Source organism: Oryza sativa, chromosome 1, assembly GCF_034140825.1.
Source record: "Oryza sativa Japonica Group chromosome 1, ASM3414082v1".
Classification (NCBI taxonomy): Eukaryota; Viridiplantae; Streptophyta; class Magnoliopsida; order Poales; family Poaceae; genus Oryza; species Oryza sativa.
The window spans coordinates 8,771,091-8,798,525 of NC_089035.1; the positions used below are offsets into that span (position 1 = coordinate 8,771,091).

Sequence of the window (27,435 nt, forward strand, 5' to 3'; positions counted from 1 at the left end):
ACCTCAATAACGACACAACATTTATTGTTCAAATCATTTACTTCTAGTCTACACAAATTATAATTTGCTAAGGGAGTATGCTTGGTAACAACACGACAGTTATTGTCCAAACCATTTACTCGTATCCTACGTAAACTGAAATTTACAAAGGGACTATACTCCAGTAATAGCACGATTGTCATTGTCCAAACAATTTCTACCCCCAAACCGCAACTGTAGCAGCACACGTACCAGTACAAAAACCTTACCCTTTCCGGTCATATCAGCGTCCTTCGCCCGACCAATCACATCCCGCCACGCCACCACCCCCCGCACACGGTCAGCACCCCCCCTTCCCCCCGCCCACCGATTCCCTACCCCCGCCCACCGAACCCCGGGCCCCACCTGACCCCGGCCCCACCCGTCAGTGACGTGGAGGAATCCCCAAAAGGGTAAACCCCCACACCCCCTCTCCACCTCGCGAGATCTAATCCCAATTCCCAACCTCACATCCCCACCTCTCCTCGACTCGACGACTCGAGTTTGAGAGCGAGTTTAAACCCAAACCCTAGCTCAAAACCCTAGTTCGCGGCGGCGGCGGCGGCGATGGACGGCGGCGGGGGAGGAGGAGGAGGCGGGGGCGTCATGGCGGGGCCCGGTGTCGCGGGAGGGGGAGGAGGAGGAGGGGGAGGCGGCGTTGGGGGCGACGTGGAGCTCGTCAGCAAGACGCTGCAGTTCGAGCACAAGCTGTTCTACTTCGATCTGAAGGAGAACCCGAGGGGGAGGTACCTGAAGATCTCCGAGAAGACGTCCTCCACGCGCTCCACCATCATCGTCCCCGTCGCCGGCGTCGCCTGGTTCCTCGACCTCTTCGACTACTACATCCGCACCGACGAGCGCGACGCCTTCAGCAAGGAGCTCCGCCTCGACACCAAGGTCGCGATTGATTCCGCCGCCCGCTGATTTTTTCTTTCTTTTTTTTTTTGGCGCTGTCTATGTTTGCTGATTTTGGTCGCGGCACGCTCGCGCGCAGGTGTTCTACTTCGATATTGGGGAGAACAAGAGAGGCCGCTTCCTCAAGGTAGGTGACTGACGGAACATTGTCTCTTGTGTGTTTTTATACCAGTGAAATTCCTGAATTTGTTTGCGTTTAATGAGGAAAAAATTGCCGAATTTGTGTTGCGAGGTTGAGAAGTGGAACTGACTACCTAGAATAGGAAATTAGGCGTGTGAATTTAGCAAGGGAAAAGTTTGGCTCCAGCTTTTTTGTATGATCAGAAAAGGGTCCTCTGTTTCAATGTCCTAAAAAGGCACGCTCAGTAAGAATTGGTACAAGCCTCTCGATTTTCTCTGTCATTGATATGCGGAGCCTAGATGGCTAGACCCACATGGTAGTGTCACCTTGGGAGGTGCTTGGGGTTTTGAATAAGGTTTTTTTAGGGAGGAACAGAGTGCGAAGATGGAGAACCAAAATGGGACTTTCCACTTTAGTAATTCTGTCTTGCTCAGAGTTCTGTTTTCCCTGATCTGGCAGTCTCACTTTTATCTGGTTGTTACCGCCAGCCACTGATGAAGCTAGTGCCAACTGGGTGAAAATAGCATATCATGCTTGCTTGTCATGTCATCATTCCATCGTGTAGAGGATTCTGTTCTTTAAAAGAACCAATTTTTGCTTGGTAGTAATAATTGCGAATATGGTGTTATGGGTTTTGCTCTTTTCCATTAATGACTACTCCCTCTGGTCATAAATAGTTCATGTCCTCACTAATGACTACTCCCTCCACTCCAGTCATAAAAAAAATGACATTTCTTTGCTAGGCCAGCAAAACTTGACATTTTGGACAAGATTTGGTCAAACTTTTAAAGCTTTGACTATCAATGGCTTTTAAAATATTTATTTGGAAAAAAACATTAAAATGTTATATTCATAATGATAATCACATAAAACTATTAGACTGTATAAACGTTTTGTACAATGTTTTTGAAAAAAATGTCTACAAGACTGCTTACAAGGAACAGGTACTCTAACCTTGTACCACTTCATCCGCATAAGCAGCTGATTATACTGCATAAGCGGCTGGTTATGCTGCATAAGTGCTATAAGGTGGGGTAACCGCACGAAACTGCTTACTGCTTTTCAAAACATTGTTTTTTTTATATAAAATTGTGGTTAAATTCACACCTTGAAAACTGCGAGAAAAGTCAAAAGTCAAGTACTTTTTGACAGGAGATAGTAGTATATATAATTGGTCTGGACTAGATAGAAATGCAAGCAGCTGCAGATTAGTTTTTGTTTTTGTGGTTATGTTGACAAACTGCAGTTGCATTCCCTTGAACATTCTGCATTTAACACTTTTCAAATTTCATTGATCGCCTGATCTTTTGTTGATGACAGTCAGTGTCCTGTAATTAATGAGCTATGGCTTTCATATGACGTTGACATCTTTAGAGTGTTGAACTAGTCATTATAATTATCCAGGTTGGCACTTGTGGTTCAAAAGTGGGAGAAATAAAAACATGATTGATCAATGTTCATATTGCTTTGACTGTGTTCGTACCAAGGGTTAAGAAAGAAGCAACAAATTCCTTCCTGGAAATTAATTTTGAGGAGGTGGTGGGCACCTGCGCCAAGCAGGGCTCGAACACAGGTTGGCAGGATCGCTCATCAGCTCTTTGCCAACTGAGCTACGTGCTATTCTGTTGGTTTGACTGTTTAATCTGAATATATTACAGCAACTCTATGTTGTATGTGAATTGCATGATTAGGTTGCCGATTTGTTTCTAGTTACTCAAGATGATGTTTTTCCTTGTATGGAAATTTTCAAATTCCTGTATTGTCAGTTATAGTCTTAATCATGATGGCTAATTTGAGCAATATATTTGAGGAACTGAATGTATCCTTTTTATGGTCTAATAATGTAAAATTGGACTAAAAATATGAAATCAGATAAATGACTCCAAAGGGTGCAATCAGTAGGAAAAAAGGATATTATCTTCGCAGAAAAAAGGGGAAAATAATTTGCACATAAATATCATGCCATCATGGGTCTTGAAATCTCAATCTGAATTGTTTCTGATTTAAAAATCTAAACATTTTACATGGATGAACTCTTAATTAGAAGATTATGTGTGTATATAATGCATTGCCTCCAGAAAGTAGCCCTAAACCGACAGATTGTATTGTTGTGCAATAAAATGTATTGTAGGTCTCTTACTCATTTTGTGTTTGGGAAGTTATCATGTGGAAGCAAATATCATGTTGAGATACTCTGTAGGAGCAAATATTATAGTCTCCAGATTAAAATTATTGTAATGTAGTTGGAAACGACATTAGTTTTTGTAATTTGTTTCTTCTTTCTTTATCCACAATTAATTTCCATGTACTCTTTATTTATATATCAAACTCCATGCATTAAAAACCTGTCATGGCTGTGATTAAACAATTCCCAATTAAGCATCGCGTGCTAAATTAATACGTATATGCTAAGTGCTGTTGGTAAGTTGGTTGCTACATTCAATGGTCAAGGGTCACCTAGGCGAATTTTAATTAAGAATAATTTCAGAAAACTACACATACTTTGATCAGTCTTGACATAACTATTTATATTTTATCATCCAACTTTTTTCTTCAGGTATCAGAGGCATCTGTCAACAGAAACCGTAGTACAATCATTGTTCCGGCTGGTAGTTCTGGTGAAGAAGGTTGGGAAGCATTCAGGAATGTATTGTTGGAAATAAACAATGAGGCTTCCCGACTTTATGTTCTACCAAACCATCCTAATCAGGTACAAGAAACTATACCTTTTTTTGACATATTCATGAAGTCTCAGATGACATCATCATTAAATTCTTGCCATTGTATTTGGCAGCAACACTTGGAACCTCCAGAGCGCCTTCCTGGACTTTCTGATGATGTTGGTGCTGGATTTATAGCTGGACATGGAAGTCAATCTGCTTCTGGACCAGAGGTAGATGTTGAACGCCTGGTTGATTTGCCTCCTCAGGAAGAAATTAGTGGCATGGGCATGTCTAAGGTCATAAGGGCAGATCAAAAGAGGTTCTTCTTTGACCTTGGAAGCAACAACAGGGGTCATTACCTGAGGATTTCTGAGGTATCCTACTATTTGTCCGTAACTTCGTGCTATCTCAAACCTGTAAGAACGCAAGGGCTTTGTTCTTACGACCTGTCAAACTGCAGGTTGCTGGAGCTGATCGTTCGTCGATAATCTTGCCACTCTCCGGGTTGAAGCAATTCCATGAAATGGTTGGCCACTTTGTAGATATAATGAAGGACAGGCTGGAAGGGATGACGGGCGCGAACGTGCGCACAGTGGAGTCCAGTCAGAGATGATTTAGCTTTGAGGTGCTCGACCATGGCCGTTACTGCTGTTATGCCTCCTCTAGGTTTGTTATGTGGTGTGTGGCTGTGCAGATCACGCAGTATTGGTGGGGATAATAATGTTATTTCTCCTTTTTCTTTCTTTCTTTTTTTTCTGAATTCAGTGGTGAGGATTGATTTGTTTGGGACTTTTCTTGTCGAGGAATAATAAGCAGTATATTGTTCGTGGGGGGTGGTATAAGCTGGTGATTAGCGTTGTTAGCGTGCATCATATCTTCCTGGTTGAGCTAGCTCTCCATTTCTGCATTGCATTTAGTACTGTTACTAACTTACTATTACTATTGCTCTTAGGCTTGCATATCACTCAATGAGGGTAAAATTTTTTTTATGCAATGCCCGTTCTGCACGAACAATATGTCGTGTGCTGATGAGAGAGGATATATTTAGTTTCATGCTGTGGTTACCTGAGGGTTCTTTGTATCTGTGACATCTAAAAGTACCCTCTTCTTTTTTTATTTTTCATAATTTATGCCTGATCAGGCAAATCGGAGGTAATAATATTTTGGTCTTATCATGTAACGCAAGCAAAGCAGGAAAATGTGCACATGTTTCTTTTCTTTTGTTTACAGCAAAAAAGGAAAAAATGTGCACTTGTTTCTTTTCTTTTGTTTATTTCCGTTGTACTATCCTGTCAAGTGTTAACAGATGCTATATAATGTCATCAGTAACTTGTCTTCGGGTCATTAAGCAAATATAATGGTGTCAAATCAAATGCTAAGTCGATAAACATAATTTTCTATTTGTGTATTAGTATTTGGTGATCCACGAGAAATTGACGAGAGCGAGCGAGCGATGGCTGAGGGGGGCTAGCCTCGAGCATCGTGAGGCAGCTGCTGGGCCCAACCTCGGCTCCTGGGGCGTGCTCTTCAGGCCCATTGGGCCTGAGTTCGCCACCATCCGCGTCGCGCGCCGGCGTCGACTGGCTCCGTCCGTCCACAGGATCAAGAATGTCGCCCGTGACGCCGACGTCGCAGCGTCTCGGGGTGTGTGGGAGTGGCGGCCCAGCTAGCAATTCGCGCCCCGCCCCCTCGCCATGGCGCACAGGCTGAGGTCGATCGGGGCCTCAGCCCTCAGGGGCGCAAGCTGGACTGGACGCCATCGCCGACTCGCCGCCGCCGCCGCAAAGGACACAGGCTGTCCCGTCCTCGGCGCTGCGAACGGAGCGAGGAGGAAGACGACGGTCTCCGTACGCCATCCCCCATCGATCGTCTGCTTCTTCAAGGACCGTACGTTCCAACCGATCGACCCGACGACGAGGCCGGTGTTCGATGATCACGCCAGCGCTGGCCCAGGCGATCGTTGCGTTGCGTTGCGATGCGACCTCACCAACCAACCAACCTGGAAGCCATCGATCGTATATGATGCTTCCACCGTTCCAATATTCCACGGCCGTCGGCCGACGTCCTCTACCACCCACGTTCGTATGTACGTATGTCTGTTAGAAGTACATCGATCCTCCGCCATGTCACTCCTCCACTATCCAAAACGATGTCTCCTCATCAATCCACTACACCAACCGCCTTCCAATATCGTTGTATTTTAACCGCCTTTTGCTAGTTAAAGGTGGTGTAAACTCGGACAACATGGTTGAGGCTTTATTCTAGATCAAGTTTACTAGCCTATACTTGGAGAAATCATATTTTTCTTGAGATCCAAAAAGAGTTCTTTAAAAAAATTGATTATTATTATAGATCTTGTTTCTTTTAACAAGACGGTGATCATTAAAAAAAGTATAGACTTGAAATATGGGATATTATTTGTCAACTGAAAGATCAGGGTGGACTTGGAATTCAGAATTTAGAAATCCAAAACCAATGTTTATTGAGTAAATGGTTGTCTAAATTGATAAATGAGCTAGGCGTTTGACAAGACTTATTAAAAAGAAAATACCTTAATAATCAAACAATAAATCAAGTTCAGAAGAAACATGGGATTTTCTTTTTTTGTCAGGCCTCATAAAAGTTAAGAATACTTTCTTAAATCTGGGTTCCTGGACTATTAATAATGGTGAGCAAGTCAGATTTTGGGAGGATAAATGGCTAGTATATTATTCCTTTAAGGATAGGTATCCGTCTTTGTATTCAATAGTTAGAAAGAGAAACTTTTCGATTGCATATGTCATGAGTACTGTTCCACTAAATGTTTCTTTTACGAGAGTTTTAGTAGGTCAGAATCTGATTAATTGGCATAATTTGTGTGCTTCAATTGTGCATATCCATTTGACAAAGGAAAGTGATATATTCCGATGGAATCTTCATCAAAATGGTCAATTCTATGTTCGTTCTATGTATCAGCTTTAATTAACAATGGTTACATTGAGAGGAATAAGAACATTTGAAAACTTAATATGTCTCTCAAGATTAAAGTTTTTATGTGGTACTTACTTGAAGGGGTTGTTTTAACAAAAGATAATTTGGCTAGGAGAAATTGGAATAGTAGTTTGAGATGCTGTTTTTTAATAAAAGATGAGACTATTCAATATTTATTTTTGGAATACCATTATGCAAAGTTTCTATGGAGAGCTTTACAAATTTCTTTTGGTTTATATTCTCCACACAATATTTCTCATATCTTTGGGAATTGGCTTGTGGGTAATGATAAAGGAAAAAAAAACTCATTCTTGTAGGAGCATCCGCTATATATAGGGCTCTATGGTTGAGTAGAAATAATATGGTTTTGACAAATCTCCGTCTGTATCTTATATGCAGGTCCTTTTCAGGGCAATGTACTGGCTCCTATCTTGGGCTCAACTATAAAGGTGTGATGAGGACAGCAAGCTAATAAAATATGCATTTTGACTACTTGCGACAACGGTTATGTAGCTTTTTGCCAACTTTGGTTGAAAATTCACTAATAGGATTCAATAATCAATAGGTCTTTGTTTTGTGTAGATATTTATTAGCTTGTGTTTTCTTTAGCCTTGCTGGTGTGTTTTTTTAAGGCTTGTTTTTATGTGCTAGTTTATGTGAATTTGTGTAATAATTGGTTGTAGCTCCTTGAGCAAAGGCTAGGATTTTGTTCCATTATATAAAAAGAAAATTCTTGTGAGCATCCGCATTGTGCTCCAAAACAAGGTAGTAACAACAAATGCAACCCTTACATTAGGTACTTCATATGTTTCACATTATAAGACATTTTGATTTTTTTTTCTATTTAACTAAATATATAGAAAAATAATAATATTTACAACACAAAATTAGTTTCATTAAAACTAACATTTAATATATTTTGATAATATGTTTGTTTTGTGTTAAAAATATTACAAATTTTTCTATAAACTAGGGAAAAAGTCAAAATGACTTGTAATATAAAAAAGAGGGAGTAGTAAACATCGTGGAAGTAATAAACAACTGCTACCCGGCAATAACACTGTAACCTGATAGTAAGAAATTAAAAAACATTATTTTTCTCATCTATGTGTTGATTCTCTCCGAATTTCTGTCTCCATTGAACACTGTTAAATCTTTTATGTTCATGGGACCTACCTTATTATTAACTCATATATATTGTGAAAGTTTTGATAACAAAGACCTATTTTTACTAGGTCCAACCTTACTTACCAAGCACTAATTATACAAAGGACTAAATAAGCCATGTGAAATGTCTTTTTTTTTCTTGACGAAATCACATCTCTTGTGCCGCATACTTTTTTTTACGAACGCAGTGATTCTACATTTCTACGTTGATTGGCTATGGGTGTCTGGGTTGAATTGTTTATTTCCATAGAATAGTTTGAAATTTGGCGTGCGCTATGCTATTCATTGCTACCTATTGTTTTAAACATATTACACCATTAACTTTTTCTTAATTCGTTTCACTATTTTTTTAAAAAAAAAATCTGTGAAAACAGATAAACAAATATATAAGACACACTAAAAGTATTTTTTAATTAACATATTTAGTGCTACTCTTTTCACTTTATTTAACTAACTAAATAAAGTTAGTGAAAGTTTTTTTCTTAAAAAATCAATGATGTTATATATTTATATTTAAATATGACATGGGTACGTTGTAATTTGCCCAACCAAACACTACTTTCCACCAAATGTACAGTGATAGTAGTCTTACAGAGAGTCGTGAATGGATCACTTTATCTGCCTAAAGTTAATTAAAATGTTGATATCCACCCACATCAACATTACGTACGTACAAACAAATAACAAATTTGCTTTTAACATAAATTCAGGGGGGTCGAAGATTTGTCACTGACTTCGTTTCCTTAATCGTGCGTTAGAGACAAACTCGCAGATGTGTCTTCTATATATGCAAAAAAATGAAAAAAAGAAAAGGAAAAAAATGAAATTAATCACGTCCTAGCGGAAATGGTCCGACAGTGCGTGCATGCACAACAGCACAAGTGTCGTCGTCTCTCCGTTTCTTGTGCAGTTTATGATCAGCTGCTGTGGCCGTCCTTTCTTTGCGATGATGTCGAATGTTTTCGAACCCTACTTTTGCTCTCACGATCCATATGCGTACTTATCTGCATGCCCAGCGATATATATGTTAGTGCTGCCCATATATATACCATGTCTGATCGATCGAGTTTATTATCCTTCTAATATATAACTGCTAAATTTTGCCGAGATCGAGCAGTTCAGTGTGTCTGTCAGAGGCCTTAATGTCGTCTTGAGCAGCCGCCGCCTGGAGATCAATAAGATCTGATGTTCTGATCAAGCTGACGATACATATGTATTTATTCTTCTCACCGTTATTACTGTATGCATTTTCTTGTTCCTGAAACTGCTTTCTTTAATTTTCCTGAAAGTTTTTCCTGATGTTGTTTTGTTGTAGAAGTATTTGGATTATACATGTTTTCTGGTGCATGCTTGCTCATATATATGTCTGCCGCCCCCCCCCCCCCCCACCATTTTTTTTTGTTCTTTTTTCCATATTCAATGTTGGTAATGGCGATATATGGAAAAATATGTTTGTCTATATATGTACAACACTATGAATATTTAACATTTGTTCCGACCCATAGTCCTTTTTCGTTGTTTTTCTATTCATATTGCAACAATGTCAACCTTATCACTCACCTATGGGTATGTTTGGAAAATGGGTTAGGGAAATGTTATCCCACCCTCCAAAGTATAACTTTTAACCTTAGTCATACATTCATCTCATCTCATTTCATCCCAATCTTCCATTCATTTCCATTTCCTAATCCCACCCTTTATAGCCCATTATCCAAAACACATCCTAAATTCTTTTATACATATATTAAATCAGTCCCTAAGTTTCCGGCCATCTATGAAAACTTGTTTTGGTCACCTGCAAAAATTGTTTTCGTAGTAGCGTATAGGCACACCTTGTCCCAACATATGTACCAAGCACTAGTGCCCACTGGCCACCACTAGTGTATAGCTCCATCATGGCCTTCCCACCGTCAGAACAAACACTTGGATTTTTTCTGTCAGGTTTCTCCTTAATTTGCTCGTTTAATTTGGATTCAGAGAGGGGTCAGCCACACCGACGATTCAAATTAATCCAATCTGCAGAAGTTCTGCTATGACTATTTCGTTGGAGGCAACCAAGAAAGAGAAGAAAATTAACAAGATAAAAACGCGCATGGGTAACCTTGCCGTCCAAAGAACGACAACATTATTATTCTGTTTGTCCATAACGAACCATACTGAAAAATGTAATTTATCTGAAACCTGACAGGTCATCATCCACAAGTCGACTGAATTTCAAATCCTTTCATCATCTGAATCGTACTTAGTACCAATCAATTGAATAAACATATACACCATATGTGTGAGACTAGCCAGATTGGTTTCCCCATTTCTCAAGCAAGCACTTGCGCAAATGAAATGCATCTGTACCAACATTATATTACAACAAATTACCAACATTAATTTTATACTTATCATGAGCAATCCTCATGGTAATTAAGTATGGTCAAAAGTATAGAACTGTGACAGCAATTGCAAGCTTTCTGAAATATCATACTGATCAGAGATTCAGAGAGGAAGTTAGCAACATTCAGCTTTAAAGCAAATTGGCCTGCATCTGCATCATATCATCTGCAGTTCGATCAGAGATAGGATAGAGATGTGTGTATTAAACCTAGACAGACTACTACTAGTATATACTTTTATCATCTTCAAAAAGGAAAGGTTCAGCCATGATGCATGGTGTCTTTATTCTCCACTAGTGTTAGCTCCAATTGTCCTTTCAACACTATTCCTAACTTAGCTAGAGAAACACAATATTCCCAAGCTGGAAAAGCAGTTCCCCACTAACAAGGCGGCCACCCTCCTTTGATCACCTTGTTTTAATTTATGTAAAGTCGTCTTTTTGTTTTAAATACTTTATTTCATTGCCCATAATGTTGACCCCTAACTAGCTATAGCTGAATATTTTTTTCTTAACACTGTCATATTTGCATATAATTGTGTGCACTCCAAAAATAAACTATGCTGAACTATGACTAAAAGTAGCTGGAAAAGTATGCTGTGAAAAAAAAATGTAACTGAATTAGAGATACCATAATTCCATGCCCTTGCATGCCTGAAAAGTGATTAGTCAGGCTTTACTTCGAACCCCCCTCATAGCTCATCATAGTTTCTACCTCAAGGTAGCTAACAGTCAAGTAAACTTTTGAGTTTTGATGCTCACCATGTTGCATGCATGTCTGCCCCATGTACTATATGGCCATCAAACACCCTTACAGAGATCTCTGAACAATGGCCACTCTTGTCCAACCATATTACAACCATAGACACAAAATTATTTAATTTCTAACAGATTTATTTCACTATATTAATCGTAATCTCTTGTTGTAATTTGCACCCACCTGCACACACAAGAATGATATGACAAGAATATATGATGTGATGAGCAACCACTAGCCACAATTACATTGCTTGCAGGGCATTTTCCTTTTTTTTCTAAAATACAGCATGCCATGATTACACTCCAAGCTAGACAGCAGATTAGTATATCAGCTTAGATTAACTATTCAATTATGGGGGGGACTACTATACCTGCATGCATGCATGTAGCCGTACAAGCCACAGTATTAGTTGCTTTGGCTTATGGGGCTAGCTAATTAAGCTAAACATGCTGCACCACACCAGCAAGCCTAATGATGACAGGGCCAGCTCTGAAGAAGAAAAAAAAGAATTCCATAGGCCAATTCAAAGCACTGACCATTCCCTTTAATCCTGCCTAGCTTTTGATAATTAAAAATAAATAAACACCAGGCAAACCTGCACTAGGCAAGCAGGGACTCCACTACTGAGATTCACACATCCCCATCATGCATATCATATCATCTCATCTCATATCATTCCATCTCTGAACAAGAGAAGGAGAGATAGAAAGAAGAGAATATTGGAAGAAGAATTAAATAATAGTACTAACAATTTGCAGCAATTCTCTGGCTCTGCTTCTTTGTTGTTGCTGCAGACAACTCACATCTGCAGGTTGGTTCCTTTGTGTCCAAACCAAGGAAAGGAAAGGCACAGTCATCTCTCTCTCTCCCTACTCCTCATCTCCAGCCACATCTGCTGCTTCGTCTCCTTCTCCTGAGATCTCTCGATCTTCAAGAGGAGGAAACCTAGGTGACCTTGCTCTCTGGTGGCCACGCCATGGGAGCCGTCAAGAGGTCTAGCTTTCTCCTCGTCGTCGTCGTCTTCGCTTTGCTCCTCCTGACCTCCATGGCAGCAGGTTAACCATCTATCTAGCTTTTTTTTTCTTTTTAAAGATAATGGATATATAACCCAGCCTTTACTTCAACAGAAGCTATATAACACCGATCATCTAGCTGGCTAGCTAGGTTAATATATGTTCAGATCTTGTTACTTTTCATGTTATTTTGATTGTTAGTATATGCAAGAAGAAACTGCAAAAAAAAATTTTGCGTGTTTGCCGATTTCAGTTTCTTTTAGTGATTTTCTGGGGTTTTTTTGACGCAGGAGGGAGGAAGATGTTGATCAACAAGCATCAAGTGCAATCAATGGTATGTCTATGACTTTATATTTCTATTAATTAATATATCTAACAAAATTACGATGCATGATCTATAAATCTAACAAAGTTTTATTGTTATTATCTAAAGAAACAAAGTTGTATACTGTTAGTCTTCCATTGTACTGAAGCGACCGGAAAATTTGCTGAATATACCATTAAGGCTTTGATTCTTACGTGCCTTCAGAACCTATCTGACCTTGATTTCAGAAGCATATGCATGCATACGGCTATAGAACATGCAGCACACGTTGACTAAGTACAATATGCATTATTTTTCCAACCGAGAGAACGTACAGGTTTTGTTTGACCATTATATTCATGTTCGATGGATTAATCCTGATAGGACAATTAGTTTTGTTTTACAAGTTAGAAACTACACCTCATTCAAAACAAGTCTTTGCTGTCATGTCAATTGTCATACAGCTAGGTCTACTTCCATATAGGGTAATATTCACATACAAATATACCCCCACAAATGTATATAATATATACTACTCCCTTTGTTCTCATTCTAAAATGCGTGCAGTCAAACCATGAATTCGTAAATCCTTAGAGGATACAAGTGTATTATAGTTCGATATATGAAAATGATTGATAAATGAGTAGATTTGTTATGAAAATTAAGGAAACACAGTTTCATATGCATCCAGTTATATTTTGAAAAAAAAATATAATTAAAGAAAGTAATTATAAAATATGTGCATTTGGAAACTTATACTATATGCCGATGTGTCTAAAGCATCAAGTAAAAAGAACATACTGCTGGGTCCCGGCAAACCAAAGTGCCTATACACTACTAGTCTTATTTTTAAGTACAACCATATACACGGTGAATTCAGTACAGGGCTTTACATCCCCTTGATGGCCTATATTAATTACTTCTTCAAAAAGAGATGTTATGGAAATTAACCTTACATGCATTTAGTTACCAGCAGCTATTGGAAAAATATATATAGCCTAGCTGTCGATAGATATGATGAGTGCATATAATCTCAATATAGATGTTATTACTGACTATGTTTGTCACTAACAAGATAGGCAAACATTTTGCATTGGTTCGTAGTATATATAAGGCCTGATATCAAAGAAACTTGCATGTGGATCGCTCAAGGTGATTAGACCAAGAAGTGCGTGGGTATTAGAGCTATACAATATGTTATGTGGATTAATTAGGTCGAACCGTTCGTTCATAGATATATCTAGTTAGGGGTCATATTAATTCGAACTTTAGGAGTACATATATACACCCTGAAATAGCTCACTTAATTAAAGTGAACCAGTTATATATATTGTTGTGTCAACCTGAGTAGTACTACTATTTGCAAAATGTTCCAATGCACTTTTTCTAAGATAATGTTCCAATGCACTCTATCATGCAAATTTTTAGTTTAAGGCCTACCATTTTCCATGTTTAAATGATTTATTGTAAAGTGGTATACATGTTAAACTTGGGATAAAATGATTCCTACTGTTAAATTAATTAATTAACTACTTAGTAATTAATATCCCACGTGTTGCTGTAGAAATCTGTATGAACGTAATATAGGCAAATTGCATGTGCCCATGATTGGCATGATGATTAATGTTCAGTGAGTACAGGCATTGTCAAGGAAAACAAAATATACATGCTTTCATATGCACACAAATGCATTTTTGCATTACCATACATATAAATTAAATTGATATAACCCTAACTAATAGTAATCATATTTACATAGAAAGAAGAATATCAATATATATATGAGTTATAAGAAAATTAATTAAATTACTGTCCTGTTAATGTCTTAATCTATATTTGATAGCTAATTCAATGTGTGCGTGCATGCATGTATGCATGGAAATTAATGCAGGAGACGTCTGATGATGAATCCATGCATCAAGGGCAGGAAGACGACGAAATGCTGGCGATGGTCCACGAGAGAATTCTGAGGCAGGTGAAGACGAACGACTACGGGACCTACGACCCTACCCCAACCATGGCTAAGCCTCACGCCAAGGAAATACCTAACTAACTATATATATATAGCTGCATGCATGCATCTCATATCCATAATCCATGCATGCAAATATGTGATCAATATATATGTCTTGCATATATATATGTGGTCATTAAATTGCCTCTTCATCGAGATATATTTCGATATGTTAATTAGTTTGCTACATATAATATACTACTTTGGGCCGGCCATATATATACATATGTTTTGTCGAATAAACTTCATGGTTTGTCATGGAATGTTATTATTCATATGTGTATCTCATTAGTTGTACGTACATGTTATATATATATATATATATATATATATATATATATATATATATATATATATATATATATATATATATATATATATATATATATATATATATATATATATATATATATATATATATATATATATATATATATATATATGAGGTACATCAGTATCATGTGTGCATGCTATTTGTTTTGGGATTATTCGGAAGTTGGAATTAGGAGATATATGTTACTATGATCAGCACTGTTGGGCGTTGGCTGTTGGCTGGATTTGGCTGAACTTAATTAGTGTGTAGAAAGTAAAATAGAAATACTACAAAACGGTATTACCTAATACCGTTCCAATGGAATAACTGGTGTCATGATGATATCATCATGGTACCTAAGCACCAGATCTGGTACGTACGGGGTATCATATCTGGTACGAGATGTACCAAATCTGACACTTATAATAAGATGCCAGTTCCGGTACATACCTACGGTACCATGCTGAAGTCCACAGTACTTAGAGGTACCATATCTGGTACCTATGGTACCATGCTGACGTCCACATGATAACTAAATGCCAAATCTGGTACCTACGGAGTAATATGTTTAGTACCGAAGATAACAAATCCGATACCTACGGTATAATGCTAACATCGTCATGATGTTAGCACGGTATTAACGTGGTTTCATGTTTGGAATCGAAGGTATCCAATCCGATACCTATGATATCATGTAGATGTCAGCTATTCCGTTGCAACGGTATATTGTTTTCTAGTCTCCTTCAAAGTAAAAGGGGTGCATGTATTCGTAAAACACTAACTACTTTTTAAGTGATATTACAGACCTTAAGGAAGAGGTATGTATCGGGATAAAAAAATATAGTGTAAATTTGGTACCTCCTCATACATAAAAACAAAAGTACATCTTAAGAGCCCTAAAATCTCTCATATCTTTTAAATACCAAGTCGGCAAAAAGACATATGTACATTTACAACATGTATTTATAATTAAAGCGGTGTGTAGCACACAGACCCAAAAAAAACGATATTGGATCCAGCTGGACCGCATCTATAACTCTCTTGCGTTTTGCATCGTCGCTTTTATCCTTACAAGCTGGTGTGCTCTAGCTGACTAGTGAGGAACTAAATTGCTACAGTAACGCGATGCTACAGTACCACGCTGGTACTGTGCAGGGCTGCTGCTCCTGCTATTGCTCGAATTTTTTTTATTTTTAATTTTTTTTATTAAAAGTTTTACAAAAATAATTTTCCATTTTGAAAATTGACGGAAGTAGTCGCCTACCGCTCTCTGGGAGGGCGATTTTTAAAAATCGCCATCCCAGAGGGCGGCGAAAATGACGTGGCAGACGGCCGTTCGCTCTCGGGCGACGGCCGTCAACGAAATTTACAGGCGGCCCCCTTGCCGCCCTCCGCTAGGGCGATTTTGTACTGTGCGGGGGGCCGCCTGCAAATGGGCGGCGAGGGGGCATGGAATTTTGCAGGCGGCCCCCTTGCCGCCCTGGGGGAGGGCGATTTTTGCCTCCCCCCTATAAAGCCCAGTCCCCCCTCTCTGAAATTTCATTATATTCACTAAAAATCCAAAAAAACAAAAGAGAGAGAGGGGAGGGCAGCAGAAGGGGAGCGGCGAAGCCCTGCTGGTTCGCTCACTTCATCACAGGTTTGCTCCCATACATCTTTTGCATTTGTACTAATATGTTATGTTTGAGTATATATGTTGCGCTTTAGTTTTAGTTCCATATATTTTAGCATATCTGTAGCACACAGCACATATGTGTAGATCCAGAGCATAGAATATAATAGTATGAATTGAGACATAGACAGTAGTGTTAATTGTAAGATGTAGTTTAGTTTGATCTGGAGAATGTAACCTACTTTTAGAATTTTGGAGAACAATATTGTAGAGAATGTAACTTAGGGCGTAGTACAGAAATGCGAGGTTAACGCAGTTATTGTTTTCATCAGGCACAATATCAAATAAGGTCACATTTCAGATAGTTCACGGTGAAGGAAATATTAGATTTGGTCCAGATGGTGTTGATCTGTCAGATTTTGTAATGACATCTAAGGGCATCGATAGGCCTGCGGAGAGAACATTTCAGTCAATTTATAGTTGGTTGTTGAGAGGATTTAGAATAGACCAAGAAGTCTACACAATGTCAGTATCAGTTGTAGTGAGTCGTGCAACAGAAGGTTATTTTTGGGAACTAATGCCGATGGACAGCACTGCTGCTTGGAGACGGTATGTGGAAATGGCTTTTGAACGGTCATGGCCCCTCGTTATATTTGTGTCGGTACAAGAGAAAGATATAAATGTTTCAATGCAAACCGAAGATGTAGAGGGTCCTATCAATGCAGGGGATGTTGTTGGACCATCGATGCAAAATGAGGAAAATCAACCAAGGGAGGAGCAGGCCATGGGCATGGCGGATGAGGGGGAGAGAGTCGGTATAATTGTTGATGAAATGGAGAGGGAAGATTCGGATAATGAGGAAGCGGACGACGACGCATCATCCGATGAGGAAGGTGATGTAATGGCCACTGATTGGGCAAATGAGGACTTTTCTGGACTTGTTATATTAGAGGGTGATCATGTACCCTGGGAGTATAAGGAGAACGAGGTAATTGACGGTGCAAGGTATGCTCATAAGGATGAGATGAAGGAGGCGGTGAAGCATTGGGCAGTTTCCTTGCAGAGAGAGTTTAGGGTGGTCAAGTCAACAAATTATGTGTATGAAGTGAGATGCATGAAGGAAGATTGTCCGTGGCGTGTCCATGCATATAAGGGTAAATGGAATGATTATTGGAAAGTTAGCATTGTGACCGAGCACAAGTGCTACTTACAAGGGGTGGAGAAGTATCACCGAAACATCACTTCAGCTTTTGTGGCAAGTGAGATGTACAGCAGTGTTGTTGGTAACATTGGCTTTGAACCAAAATCAATTATTAGGCACATCGAGAACAAATTCAAGTACACCATAAGCTATGTAAAGGCCTGCAGAGCCAAACAAAAGATTATTGAGATGAGGTATGGCACATTTGAAGCTTCTTATGATAATTTGCCTCGTTTGTTAGCCACCATTGCCCAGAGGAATAATAATACTTACTATGACCTACATACATTTACATCGGTTGATGATCGAACAAAGAGTGTGCTGCAAAGAGCCTTTTTCTCATTGGGTGCTTGCATCAATGCTTTTGTGCATTGTCGACCTGTTCTATGCATAGATGGAACTTTTATGACAGGTAAATACCGAGGTCAGATATTGACAGCAATTGGGTGTGATGGGAACAACCAGGTTGTACCTATGGCTTTTGCATTTGTAGAGAGTGAGAACACTGAAAGCTGGTACTGGTTCCTAGAGAGAGTGCACATTGCAGTGGTGCGTATGAGGCCCAACGTTTGCCTTATACATGATCGTCATGCGGGTATGTTGCGGGCTATTGACTACTTGCAGAACGGTTGGGATGAGAAGAGACTTCCAGCTAAGTGGCCTGATGTTCGGAGTCGGTGGTGCATGCGTCACATGGGTGCAAATTTCTACAAGCAATTCAAGAACAAGCATCTTATGGAGCTCTTTAAGAGGCTCTGTGCAAAGAACCAAGAGAAGAAATTTAATGAGTTGTGGGACAAGTTGGATGAGTTGACAACGAAGCAAACAGATGAGCAATCTCGCAGACCACAAGTTGAAGGTGACGAGCCTCCCATACCTCTTGGTGCATTACATGATGACCCACCAACAATGAGAAGGAGGTCAGGGTCGTCTATCAGAAATTTCACTCAGTGGATTGAGAATGAGCCTACGGAGAAGTGGTCTCTATTGTTCGACACCGATGGATCTCGGTATGGCATAATGACAACCAATTTGGCAGAGGTGTACAACTGGGTAATGCGAGGAGTTCGGGTACTTCCATTGGTTGCTATTGTTGAATTCATCCTTCACGGCACGCAAGCGTACTTTAGGGATCGATACAAGAAAATTGGTCCGTCCATGGCCGATAACAACATAGTGTTTGGCTTCGAGCAGGTGATGCGCCTTCCACACCTAGGACCGGCCAACACCCTTCCTCCGTACTCTACAGTCGGGCCTAGCAAGGCTTGGTTGCTCCAGTTCACTGTAAGTAAATAAGTTGTTATTATCATACATGCTTATTTGCGATCAACAGAGTGTTTTGTACTAACATTTCATTCTTAATTGTAGGCGGACCTTCTGCACCCTGACGCTGATAATAACTCGGTCCGACGCTCCCTTGAGGCGTACCTGTTGTGGTTGTTCGGGTGGGTGATGTTCACTAGCACCCACGGGCACGCTGTGGACTTCCGGCTGGTCCACTACGCACGGTCCATCGTGGATGCTCAGCCACAGGACGTGCCGCAGTGGAGCTGGGGTTCTGCCGTGCTAGCAGCCACGTACCGTGCCCTCTGTGAGGCGTGCACGAAGACTGACGCGGGAGCGATCATCGCTGGCTGCCCTATGTTGCTTCAGCTTTGGGCAGCCGAGAGGTTTGCCATAGGTCGACCAGTGGTGGACAGCGCACCCTACGGGGTTGGTCGCAGCGCGCAGTGGCCAGAGGACGGTCCCACGATGGGGACTTACTGGTGTCGACGTGGGGTTAGTGCAACTTCGCTGCGTTATAAGTTTATCAGTCGTCTTCTTTTTTTTCTTCACATAACATGTCTAATTCCGATCATGTTTATTGCAGCGTCGTTATGCTCACGTCCAGGTGAGACGAGGTTACCCGGACTTCGTGTTCGAGTTTGACCGTCTCCAGCCGAGCGACGTCATCTGGGAGCCGTACACAGAAGAGGCCGTCGCTGCAAGAGCACCGCTAGGACTTTCGTCGTTGTGCACACGCGACCAGGCTTACTGGCTCACCATCCTGCCGATGGTGTTCGACATTTTCGTTGAGCCTCACTGCCCGCAGCGTGTGATGAGACAGTTCGGACTTAGGCAGGTGTTTCCGGGCAACGTGCAGCCGACCGTCCTCCCTGCCGACCACTCGTGAGTTCGGATTGTTCATTTCTAAATTTTTATGATAATTACTTCATCGAGCCATATAATTTACCTCTCTTCACAGGTTGACTCGACGGGGACAGCTAGCAGGCGCACTTTGGGCTCCACGTGTACAGCAGTACGTTGACGACTGGGTGTTAGCTACAGAGGAGGTGATCAACGAGCTCTTCCCACACACGGAGGAGAACTACCGTGACTACCTTCGCTGGTACCTTCCTCGCACTCGTGCGCGTGTGACCTTCACTCCAGACGCCCCAGAGCCGCACGTTGCCGCTGTGACGGACGCGTATCCCACGCACCGTGACCGAGACTACTTCGTGGGGGTACGTCGAATTTGTATTAGTTCTTACAATTATTTCATTTATCTTGCATAATATAGGACAACTACTGAATTTTTTATTTCCATCTTGCATAGGCTGATGCCGCACGGGATATCAGTGCCGATATCACCGCAGTCCAAGTGAGGTTGAACAGAGGTTTGCACTTGACTGACGTTGAGCAGAGGGTGACCTTCGACCGGATGCAGGAGAAGATGCGTGCGGTCATGCGCGTCTTCTCCTGTCGCAGCGCCGTGGACATCGTACCTCCAGCTGGTCCGGTACAACCACGGCCTCGCGCGCCTACCGTCGGAGCAGGACCTCGACCTACGGTACCTGTTTCGCACAGTACTGCTCAGCCCAGAGGTTTCTTAAGTTTTGTTTCTGTTTTTGTACGAAAACATCACCCCGTTGTAACTTGATGTTCCATCCTCGCAGGACCTCGTTTGCCTTCGAGCGCCCCTAGCTTCGGAGCAGTGCGACCTACAGCACCGGTTTCGCACGGTACAGTTCAGCCCAGAGATTAGTTCATTTTTGTTTCAGCTTTTGCACGAATATGTCACCATGTTTTAACGGCACGTTTCCTCATCGCAGGACCTCGTCTGCCTTCGAGCGCGTTCGCAGGCACGACCGGCGCTTCCGCGAGCTCCGCAGGGGCGTTCGCCACCTCTTCGGGCGCGTTCGCCAGCTCTTCCTCTCACGGAGCGTCGATCCCTCGCCCACACGGTACTTTACTTTTTATTAATACTATTAAATACCTGTATGAAACTGATGGTCCTTGTCCAGCAGGATTTGCAGCCGGGATCTTCGGTACTTGGGCCTCTTCGGGGCAGGAGATTCTTCCAATGCGCGAACTTTGATCAGGTATGCTTCATCTATTCGAAGTTCAAATGGATAAAAAAACTAACTTTTTCGTACACAATTGTAACATCTTACGCAGACATATCGTCCAATGTGCAACTTCATCGAGTGGGTAGACATGGAGAACCCACAAAACGACGGAACCCGTGCTTACCCACGTAGTGAAACAAGATCGGACTACCTAAGGCGGAAGGATGAGCATGAATGTCGAATTGCTGCTGAGGCTTTAGAATGGCACGTAAATCCCCTAGGACTCCCCACGTGGCGTGAGCGTCCGGAGTGTCGTTGTGGTGACCGTTGTCATGTCATAAGGTCCGTAAGGCACCGAACTCGAGGACAAAGGTGTTTCGTGTGTCCAAACATTGTCGACGATGATTTCGTGGTAATTACAACTATTCTTTTCATCACTCCTCGGTACTATCATTAACTTAACTATCCCAAAATGGATGTACATAGGAGGATGTAAGGAAATGTCAATTCGTACAATGGATTGACACAGTCAGAGTTACTTCAAGTGGCGGGCCGATAACGCAACCTGAACCGACCATACAGTTCATTCATGCTTGGATGGAGTACGAACGTCGGGTGGAAATTGCAAGCTTAGACTGGAGGAACAATCCATTAGGGTTACCTAAATGGTCCGAGCGTCCAAAGTGTGGGTGCAGAGATCGCTGGCAGGTGGCTACATCCTTTGCTGAACAAACATTTCGAAGGAGATATTTTGTCTGCCCCAATGTAGACAACGATTTCGTTGTATGTCTAACCATTTACAAAATCCGCTATGATTTGCACAAAATTACTACCCAAACTGAATAACATTACTATTTTTACAGGGCAATCCAAGGATGGGTGGATTTACTCGATGGATCGACAATGTCACTCCATCATATCATGGCCAGAAGATAACACAAGTAGAGTATCAACGATTGAAGGACCACGAGAATGCAATGCATTCTGACCGACCTAGAAGGGGCCGATAGGTTACCGCATGCTTGATTCGTCGGGATCGACAAATTTGTACCGTGTATCGATGGCACTTCTTATCTATCTTATCATTACAATGTTTAATTATGGTGGTGATTTTTTGTATGCGTAAGACTAAGAGCCTATTTGGATTGCTACCAAAAACATGCCCTACCAATATTTTGGTAATTTGAATAGTACTTGTGTTTGATTTCGATTGAAGCCTATTCATTGGTAATACGTAATCTAGATTTGAGATTATGTAGAACATTCTTCACTACAATTTTACATTTTGGCAGCAAACCAAATATGATCAAATGCAATTTTACCTTACCAAAAATTTGGTAGTGCCAAAACTTGCTTATATTTTGGCACTAACAAAATATTTGTACGGTAACATTCCAAATAGGCCCTAAAAAATAATAAAATTGTATTTTACCAGTCTTGGAGATTTTAATCTTGTATAGTTTTCAATATAAAAATATTTGATAACTATTGATATTTATACAAAAATATAAAGCACAGTATAAAATCGCCCTCCCCCAGGGCGGCAAGGGGGCCGCCTGCAAAATTCCAGGCCCCCCGCCGCCCATTTGCAGGCGGCCCCCCGCACAGTACAAAATCGCCCTAGCGGAGGGCGGCAAGGGGGCCGCCTGCAAATTTCGTTGACGGCCGTCACCCGAGAGCGAACGGCCGTCTGCCACGTCACTTTCGCCACCCTCTGGGATGGCGATTTTTAAAAATCGCCCTCCCAGAGGGCGGTAGGCGACCACTTCTGTCAATTTTCAAAATGAAAAATTATTTTTGTAAAACTTTTAATAAAAAAATTAAAAATAAAAAAAAAATTCCTATTGCTCTGCCTGCTGCTGGGCTGCTGGTGCTACTGTTCTGCTGGGCCGCCGGCTAGCTGGGCTGGGCTGGGCTGCATGCTGCATTGCTGTTTGCTGCTGCTGCTGCTCTGCTTTTCTCTTTTTTCTTTTTCTCTTCTTTTTTCTTTATTCGCTAATTATTTGCGGGGCTTCACATGGCAGGGCCGGAGGTAGAGTATTGAGGGGTACCTAGAAACCCGGTTAAGAAAAATTTGTAGTTATACCTAATCTATTTTCACCATATGTGCACCCCCTCGATACAAATTTAGACACCCGCATTAGCTTAAACTTGATATAAAGCAGAGTAAATTAAACAAGTGGCGCCCCCTTCATTTCGTTCTAGCTCCGCCTCTGCACATGGCGCAACATCTATTTTGTACTATTAATTGTAGTAAAGCTGAAAAAAGGACTGCTTTTGCTCTCATTTTGGATGGCTAGAAATTACCATAGCAGATCGTAATGACGTTATTCGATATTCGATCGATCGGCTAATTATTGTGGTGTGAAGAGGGTAAGACTGTACTCACTCCCCAGCTAGGTGTAAGCGCTCGATGGGCGTGAGAACCCGACCTTGTTGGGCATCACAATTGCACCCCTACAAAGTAATTATCGATTTAGAGAAAAACAGCTACTTTTTACTTTAAGAGAAAAACAAAAATTATAAAAAAAATACACAGCTGTAATTTAAAACAATTTTAAATGAGCTAGTATAAACTGTACATATACTCCACGACTCCATCGGTCCATCCGGTCAAATATTCACTAGAACCTCATGCAGAGATTTCGGTTTTTATGGGCCAATTTGCTCCCAAAACGGCCGAAGTATCGTGAACGAACCATCCGCGGAAAAAGTTCATATTACACCCCCCTCAATATTAAGCCTAGTTTAATTTACGTCCTTCAACCACAAATCCGTATATGGAGCATCCCTCAACTGCTAAAACCAGATAAATTTACCTCCCTAAGTGGTTTTGTCCTATGTTACGTCTACATGGCACATGGATCTATAGTATTTTATGTTGACGTGTTGTCTACGTTTCATTAAGATGTCATTTCAGTCAAGAAAAAAAAGGAGATATTTGAAAAGGCGGGACCCAAATGATTTGGGTCAAAAATAATGAGATGCTCATGTGTTGTGCGTGAGGAATAAGTTCTCTTTTGAGTGATACTTAGGAATATCTTGACCTAGAAATGCCTTCCTGCACATAGTTTACCCCACTTCAGTTAGACTATTTTCCCACGTAAATAATATGCAAGCATCTTTTTTATCTGTCTTAATTTCAGTGGTTTGTGTATATAGGTAAAGTAGTTGACACGCCTTTGGAGATGAATTACTTTAACTTTAACATGAAGGTGTCCTTATGTTCAGAACCTCGTGAATTTTAACACACGAACTTAAGGTGACATACTTATCTTAACATGGCTACAAGATACACTTAACCTTCGCGTGTATCTTTCATTAGATTAACTTTTATGTATATTTGTGATTATTTATACTCTATAATTTTTGCACAGTTTAATAATGGAGTGGCACCGTTTTTAATTTGTTCATTATGTCTGTTGTAGTAATTCTCTTAACTTGATATGACAACCATTCTTTTTTCCTAGTTTTGATGTGTGCAAAATCATAAAGTTCGTGTACGTACCTTGCACTAAAGTGCACATATAACTTCACAAAAGAGACAAAACAACTTTCCCACTTATATCTCTTCTCCATGTTTATCATGGGTAGCAACCTGTGTATTTCTGTTGCATATTAGAATCCTTACTTCACTAAAGTAAAACGGATCGGTCAATTAGCGTGTGATTAATTAAGTATTAGTTAATTTTTTTTAAAAAATGAATTAATGTGATTTTTTTAAGCAACTTTCGTATATATATAAATTTTTTAAAAAAACGCATCATTTAGTAGTTTGAAAAGCGTGCGCGTGGAACACGAGGGAGAGGGGTTGGGAACATTGAGCAAAGAACACAGCCTAAAGAGACAAACAACTTTCCCACTAATATCTTCTCCATGTTTTCAGCAGTTCAATCTACATCAAGCACTTCGACCATTGAGGTATGCAGTGTTCATTTTTGGTTGTTTCAGGAAAAAAAAAGTATTCATTTTTTTGGGTTAAATCTTCCAAATTAGCGCATCTATATTTGAAATGCTATGTAAAATCAATACTGTTTCTTCTAAACTTCATTTCCTTTCCTTCACTAATCATTATCTTTCATAGGCGAGTTCTCTCAAATCACCAAGTGTTGTAATCGTTGCTTCAGGCATAAAGATGTCAGAGTCCCTTCCTTCAACACCACCCCTACTAACAAGTGCAGATCCTTCATCCTCTAGAAGTCGTTCTCTTAACGTCGATGAAAATTCAACGACGAAAGCACATCGATCACCAGGTCATCAACTATGTAGGCAAAATTTGGACAATAAAGTCCTCTCTTTCAAGTCATTCAATGAGAGTTATTTGGAAGAAGGAAGGCCATTGAGCTCCATGCCTTCTGTCTACAGCAAAGATATCATTGCAGGAGGATCACATGGTGAGTCATCTCAGAGGATTTTCTGAATCAATGGCTTCAACTTAAAGAGAGAGGTGGTCGGTTGACAATGATCTCCTTGGCCATGTTACCACTAATAGAACAAGATCAAATGCTCCACATTCCACTTCTCTTGCCCCTGGCCAGGAGGAGGTATGCAAGCTATGTTCAAAGCAATTAAAGGAGCAATCTACATGGAATGCTCATGAGCTGGCAATTGTTGCTGTTTTATTCTGTGGTCATTCCTACCATGCAAGCTGTTTGGATGGAATATCTGTAGAAAGTGAAAAATATGATCCTCCGTGTCCTATACGCACCCATGGTGAGAAATATTTCACAAATCTATATGGTAAGCAGGATTCAAAGATTAAGAAGAACAAGGTGTCCAAGAGTGTTATTACAGATATTGATATACTTCCTCCATCCCATTTTAAGTGCAACCATAATTTTCCATGCACAAATTTCATCGTTCGTCTTATTTGAAAATTTTTTTAAAAAAATTTAAAAACATAAGTCACGCATAAAGTACTACTCATGTTTTATCATCTCATAATAACAAAAATATTAATTATAAAAAAATTTCAAATAAGACGGACGATTAAAGTTATGCATGGAAAGTCATGGTTGCACTTATAATAGGACAAAAGTAGTAGATAGGAGCTCTAAGCACCGTCATAAAAGTTTGAGAGAACCCAGACTTGACACAAGTTCTAGCTAGCATGAAGGATTCATAGACCATTTTTGAAAAGGCATTTTTTAATTGGTTCTCAACCACCAAGATTAGTTTTGAGGAGTGGGTCAACAAGGAGAAAGGGATTTTGGAAAAGGCAGTGGAAAGAATAGCCTTATATCCACCATCAACTGGTGAGAAGCTTTCCATTTTTCTACCACTTAAATTCAAATTTTGGTTGATTTTTCATATTTATTTCTCATGGGAAATAGCTTCATTTTTACGTGTCATTTTTCTTAAGATAATCATTTGGCGAGTATTAAGCAAGAATCTTGCAGTATCATCGAACATGTGCATGCAATGCAACTGTCTAGCTACTGTATTGTAAGCGTTGTGTTATCCATTTATGCAATTGCGATATCACAAATCTAGGAGAGTAGAAAATCTTATACCATGTAGCCATCGGTGGTTGAAATATTTCGGTCATACTTCACCAGGCGATGTCATAAACCGAGCAGATGTGAGTAGTCTTCAAGAAGATCCCAGGGCGGACTGACATGCACAATCCAACAATGCTTTATCATTATCATAGCTTTCTCATTTATAATTTCTAGTATAAGCACGTACATAATTTGTAAACTGCGGAATCAAATAGCCCTTGCTGCAGAACATTACTATATTGGGAAAATAGCTCAAAAAATTTCAGATTAAAGTTGCAGTGCTTTGGTTGCTATGCACAACTGTTGTAAAGGACATGCAGCTCTGATCCAGTGACGAGCTATCAACCACCTTTAGTGCTGGCTTTAGGTTTTTATTACTTGCGCCGTCCAATGTGTTGTTCCGTGGAAAAAAATGTTTTTTTAACAACAGGCAAATATATTACTCCCTCCGTATTTTAATGTATGACGCCATTGACTTTTCGACCAACGTTTGACCATTCATTTTATTCATTTTTTTTTGCAAATATGAAAATATTTATGTCATGCTTAAAAAATATTTGATGACGAATCAAGTCATAATAAAATAAATAATAATTACATAAAATTTTGAATAAGACGAATGGTCAAACGTTAGGTAAAAAGTCAACAGCGTCATATATTAAAATATGAAGGTAGTACCTAGCTTTTAGGAGAAAGCCAAAGGAACCCGATAGAGTCTTTACACCAAAGAAAAATGTTTTATGTTCAATTCTTTTGGATTAGTCAAGTTGATTATGAGAGTAAAATACACTATCTACCTTCAAAATTTTACAATAGAAGCATACCTTAGGTAGTTAGCTTCCTTGTGATTAGAATCTACCCATTCAGTTTTTAAATCATATATTTAGCACATGTGCTCGTAATACCTCGGTTAGTTAGGTTCTTTGAGATGAATATCGCTTATTCTGGTTCAAATCATATATTTAAACTCATGGGCTCACATACTTTTTCCGTTCCATAAGAAAACAAACGTACTATATGATGCGACACGTTGTAGTTCTCGCAATTATTTCAGCGACTGATAGACTGACATCCTGTCATCAACGAAGACACGGGCCGATACGCAAACACAAAGCCCACGAGTCCACTCCAAGAGAGGGCCAGTGGCCCAC

The 27,435-nt window shown here is 40.2% G+C and overlaps 3 protein-coding genes and 1 pseudogene across 7 annotated transcripts; all 4 read left to right on the plus strand.

Moving 5' to 3' along the window:
• Positions 1–495: 495 nt before the first annotated feature.
• On the plus strand, positions 496–4,556 carry LOC4325116 (transcription factor Pur-alpha 1). The gene is made up of 5 exons (XM_015766514.3): positions 496–915; positions 1,013–1,060; positions 3,612–3,764; positions 3,849–4,091; positions 4,178–4,556. Exons 1-5 carry the CDS (start codon positions 586–588, stop codon positions 4,328–4,330), a joined length of 927 nt encoding a protein of 308 aa, XP_015622000.1. The 5' UTR covers positions 496–585; the 3' UTR covers positions 4,331–4,556.
• Positions 4,557–8,886: 4,330 nt separating this feature from the next.
• Positions 8,887–14,611, plus strand: LOC4325117 (protein CASPARIAN STRIP INTEGRITY FACTOR 1). The gene is made up of 4 exons (XM_015794274.3): positions 8,887–9,067; positions 11,792–12,052; positions 12,301–12,344; positions 14,206–14,611. Exons 2-4 carry the CDS (start codon positions 11,974–11,976, stop codon positions 14,365–14,367), a joined length of 285 nt encoding a protein of 94 aa, XP_015649760.1. The 5' UTR covers positions 8,887–9,067; positions 11,792–11,973; the 3' UTR covers positions 14,368–14,611.
• A 1,950-nt stretch (positions 14,612–16,561) lies between these two features.
• On the plus strand, positions 16,562–21,991 carry LOC112938363 (uncharacterized). 5 transcript variants are annotated; one of them, XR_010734523.1, is made up of 11 exons: positions 16,562–18,738; positions 18,823–19,233; positions 19,325–19,623; positions 19,700–19,958; positions 20,051–20,300; positions 20,391–20,456; positions 20,547–20,678; positions 20,742–20,816; positions 20,893–21,195; positions 21,270–21,566; positions 21,647–21,991. XR_010734523.1 is itself a non-coding variant. In XM_066303535.1 (11 exons), the coding sequence occupies exons 1-11, from the start codon at positions 16,678–16,680 to the stop codon at positions 21,791–21,793; spliced, it is 4,284 nt and encodes a 1,427-aa protein (XP_066159632.1). In that variant the 5' UTR covers positions 16,562–16,677; the 3' UTR covers positions 21,794–21,991. The 5 variants fall into 5 exon arrangements, 4 of the variants coding, with proteins under 4 accessions (XP_066159632.1, XP_066159633.1, XP_066159638.1 ...); XM_066303535.1 differs by having other exon boundaries at positions 20,051–20,284; XM_066303536.1 differs by lacking the exons at positions 20,893–21,195; positions 21,270–21,566 and having other exon boundaries at positions 20,051–20,284.
• Positions 21,992–24,659: 2,668 nt separating this feature from the next.
• LOC9270389 (uncharacterized) lies at positions 24,660–26,017 on the plus strand (annotated as a pseudogene).
• Positions 26,018–27,435: the final 1,418 nt, after the last annotated feature.

What these genes read in the sequence shown, in the direction of transcription:
- LOC4325116 (XM_015766514.3), top strand. Translation starts at nt 586, where the DNA reads ATGGACGGCGGCGGGGGAGGAGGAGGAGGCGGGGGCGTCATGGCGGGG. An exon ending in AGCTCCGCCTCGACACCAAG is followed by an intron (nt 916 to 1,012) that starts GTCGCGATTGAT and finishes GCTCGCGCGCAG; the next exon opens with GTGTTCTACTTCGATATTGG. An exon ending in ATTACCTGAGGATTTCTGAG is followed by an intron (nt 4,092 to 4,177) that starts GTATCCTACTAT and finishes GTCAAACTGCAG; the next exon opens with GTTGCTGGAGCTGATCGTTC.
- LOC4325117 (XM_015794274.3), top strand. Translation starts at nt 11,974, where the DNA reads ATGGGAGCCGTCAAGAGGTCTAGCTTTCTCCTCGTCGTCGTCGTCTTC. An exon ending in CCTGACCTCCATGGCAGCAG is followed by an intron (nt 12,053 to 12,300) that starts GTTAACCATCTA and finishes TTTTTGACGCAG; the next exon opens with GAGGGAGGAAGATGTTGATC. An exon ending in AGCATCAAGTGCAATCAATG is followed by an intron (nt 12,345 to 14,205) that starts GTATGTCTATGA and finishes AAATTAATGCAG; the next exon opens with GAGACGTCTGATGATGAATC.
- LOC112938363 (XM_066303535.1), top strand. Translation starts at nt 16,678, where the DNA reads ATGACATCTAAGGGCATCGATAGGCCTGCGGAGAGAACATTTCAGTCA. An exon ending in CTTACTGGTGTCGACGTGGG is followed by an intron (nt 19,234 to 19,324) that starts GTTAGTGCAACT and finishes TGTTTATTGCAG; the next exon opens with CGTCGTTATGCTCACGTCCA. An exon ending in GTCGATCCCTCGCCCACACG is followed by an intron (nt 20,679 to 20,741) that starts GTACTTTACTTT and finishes CTTGTCCAGCAG; the next exon opens with GATTTGCAGCCGGGATCTTC.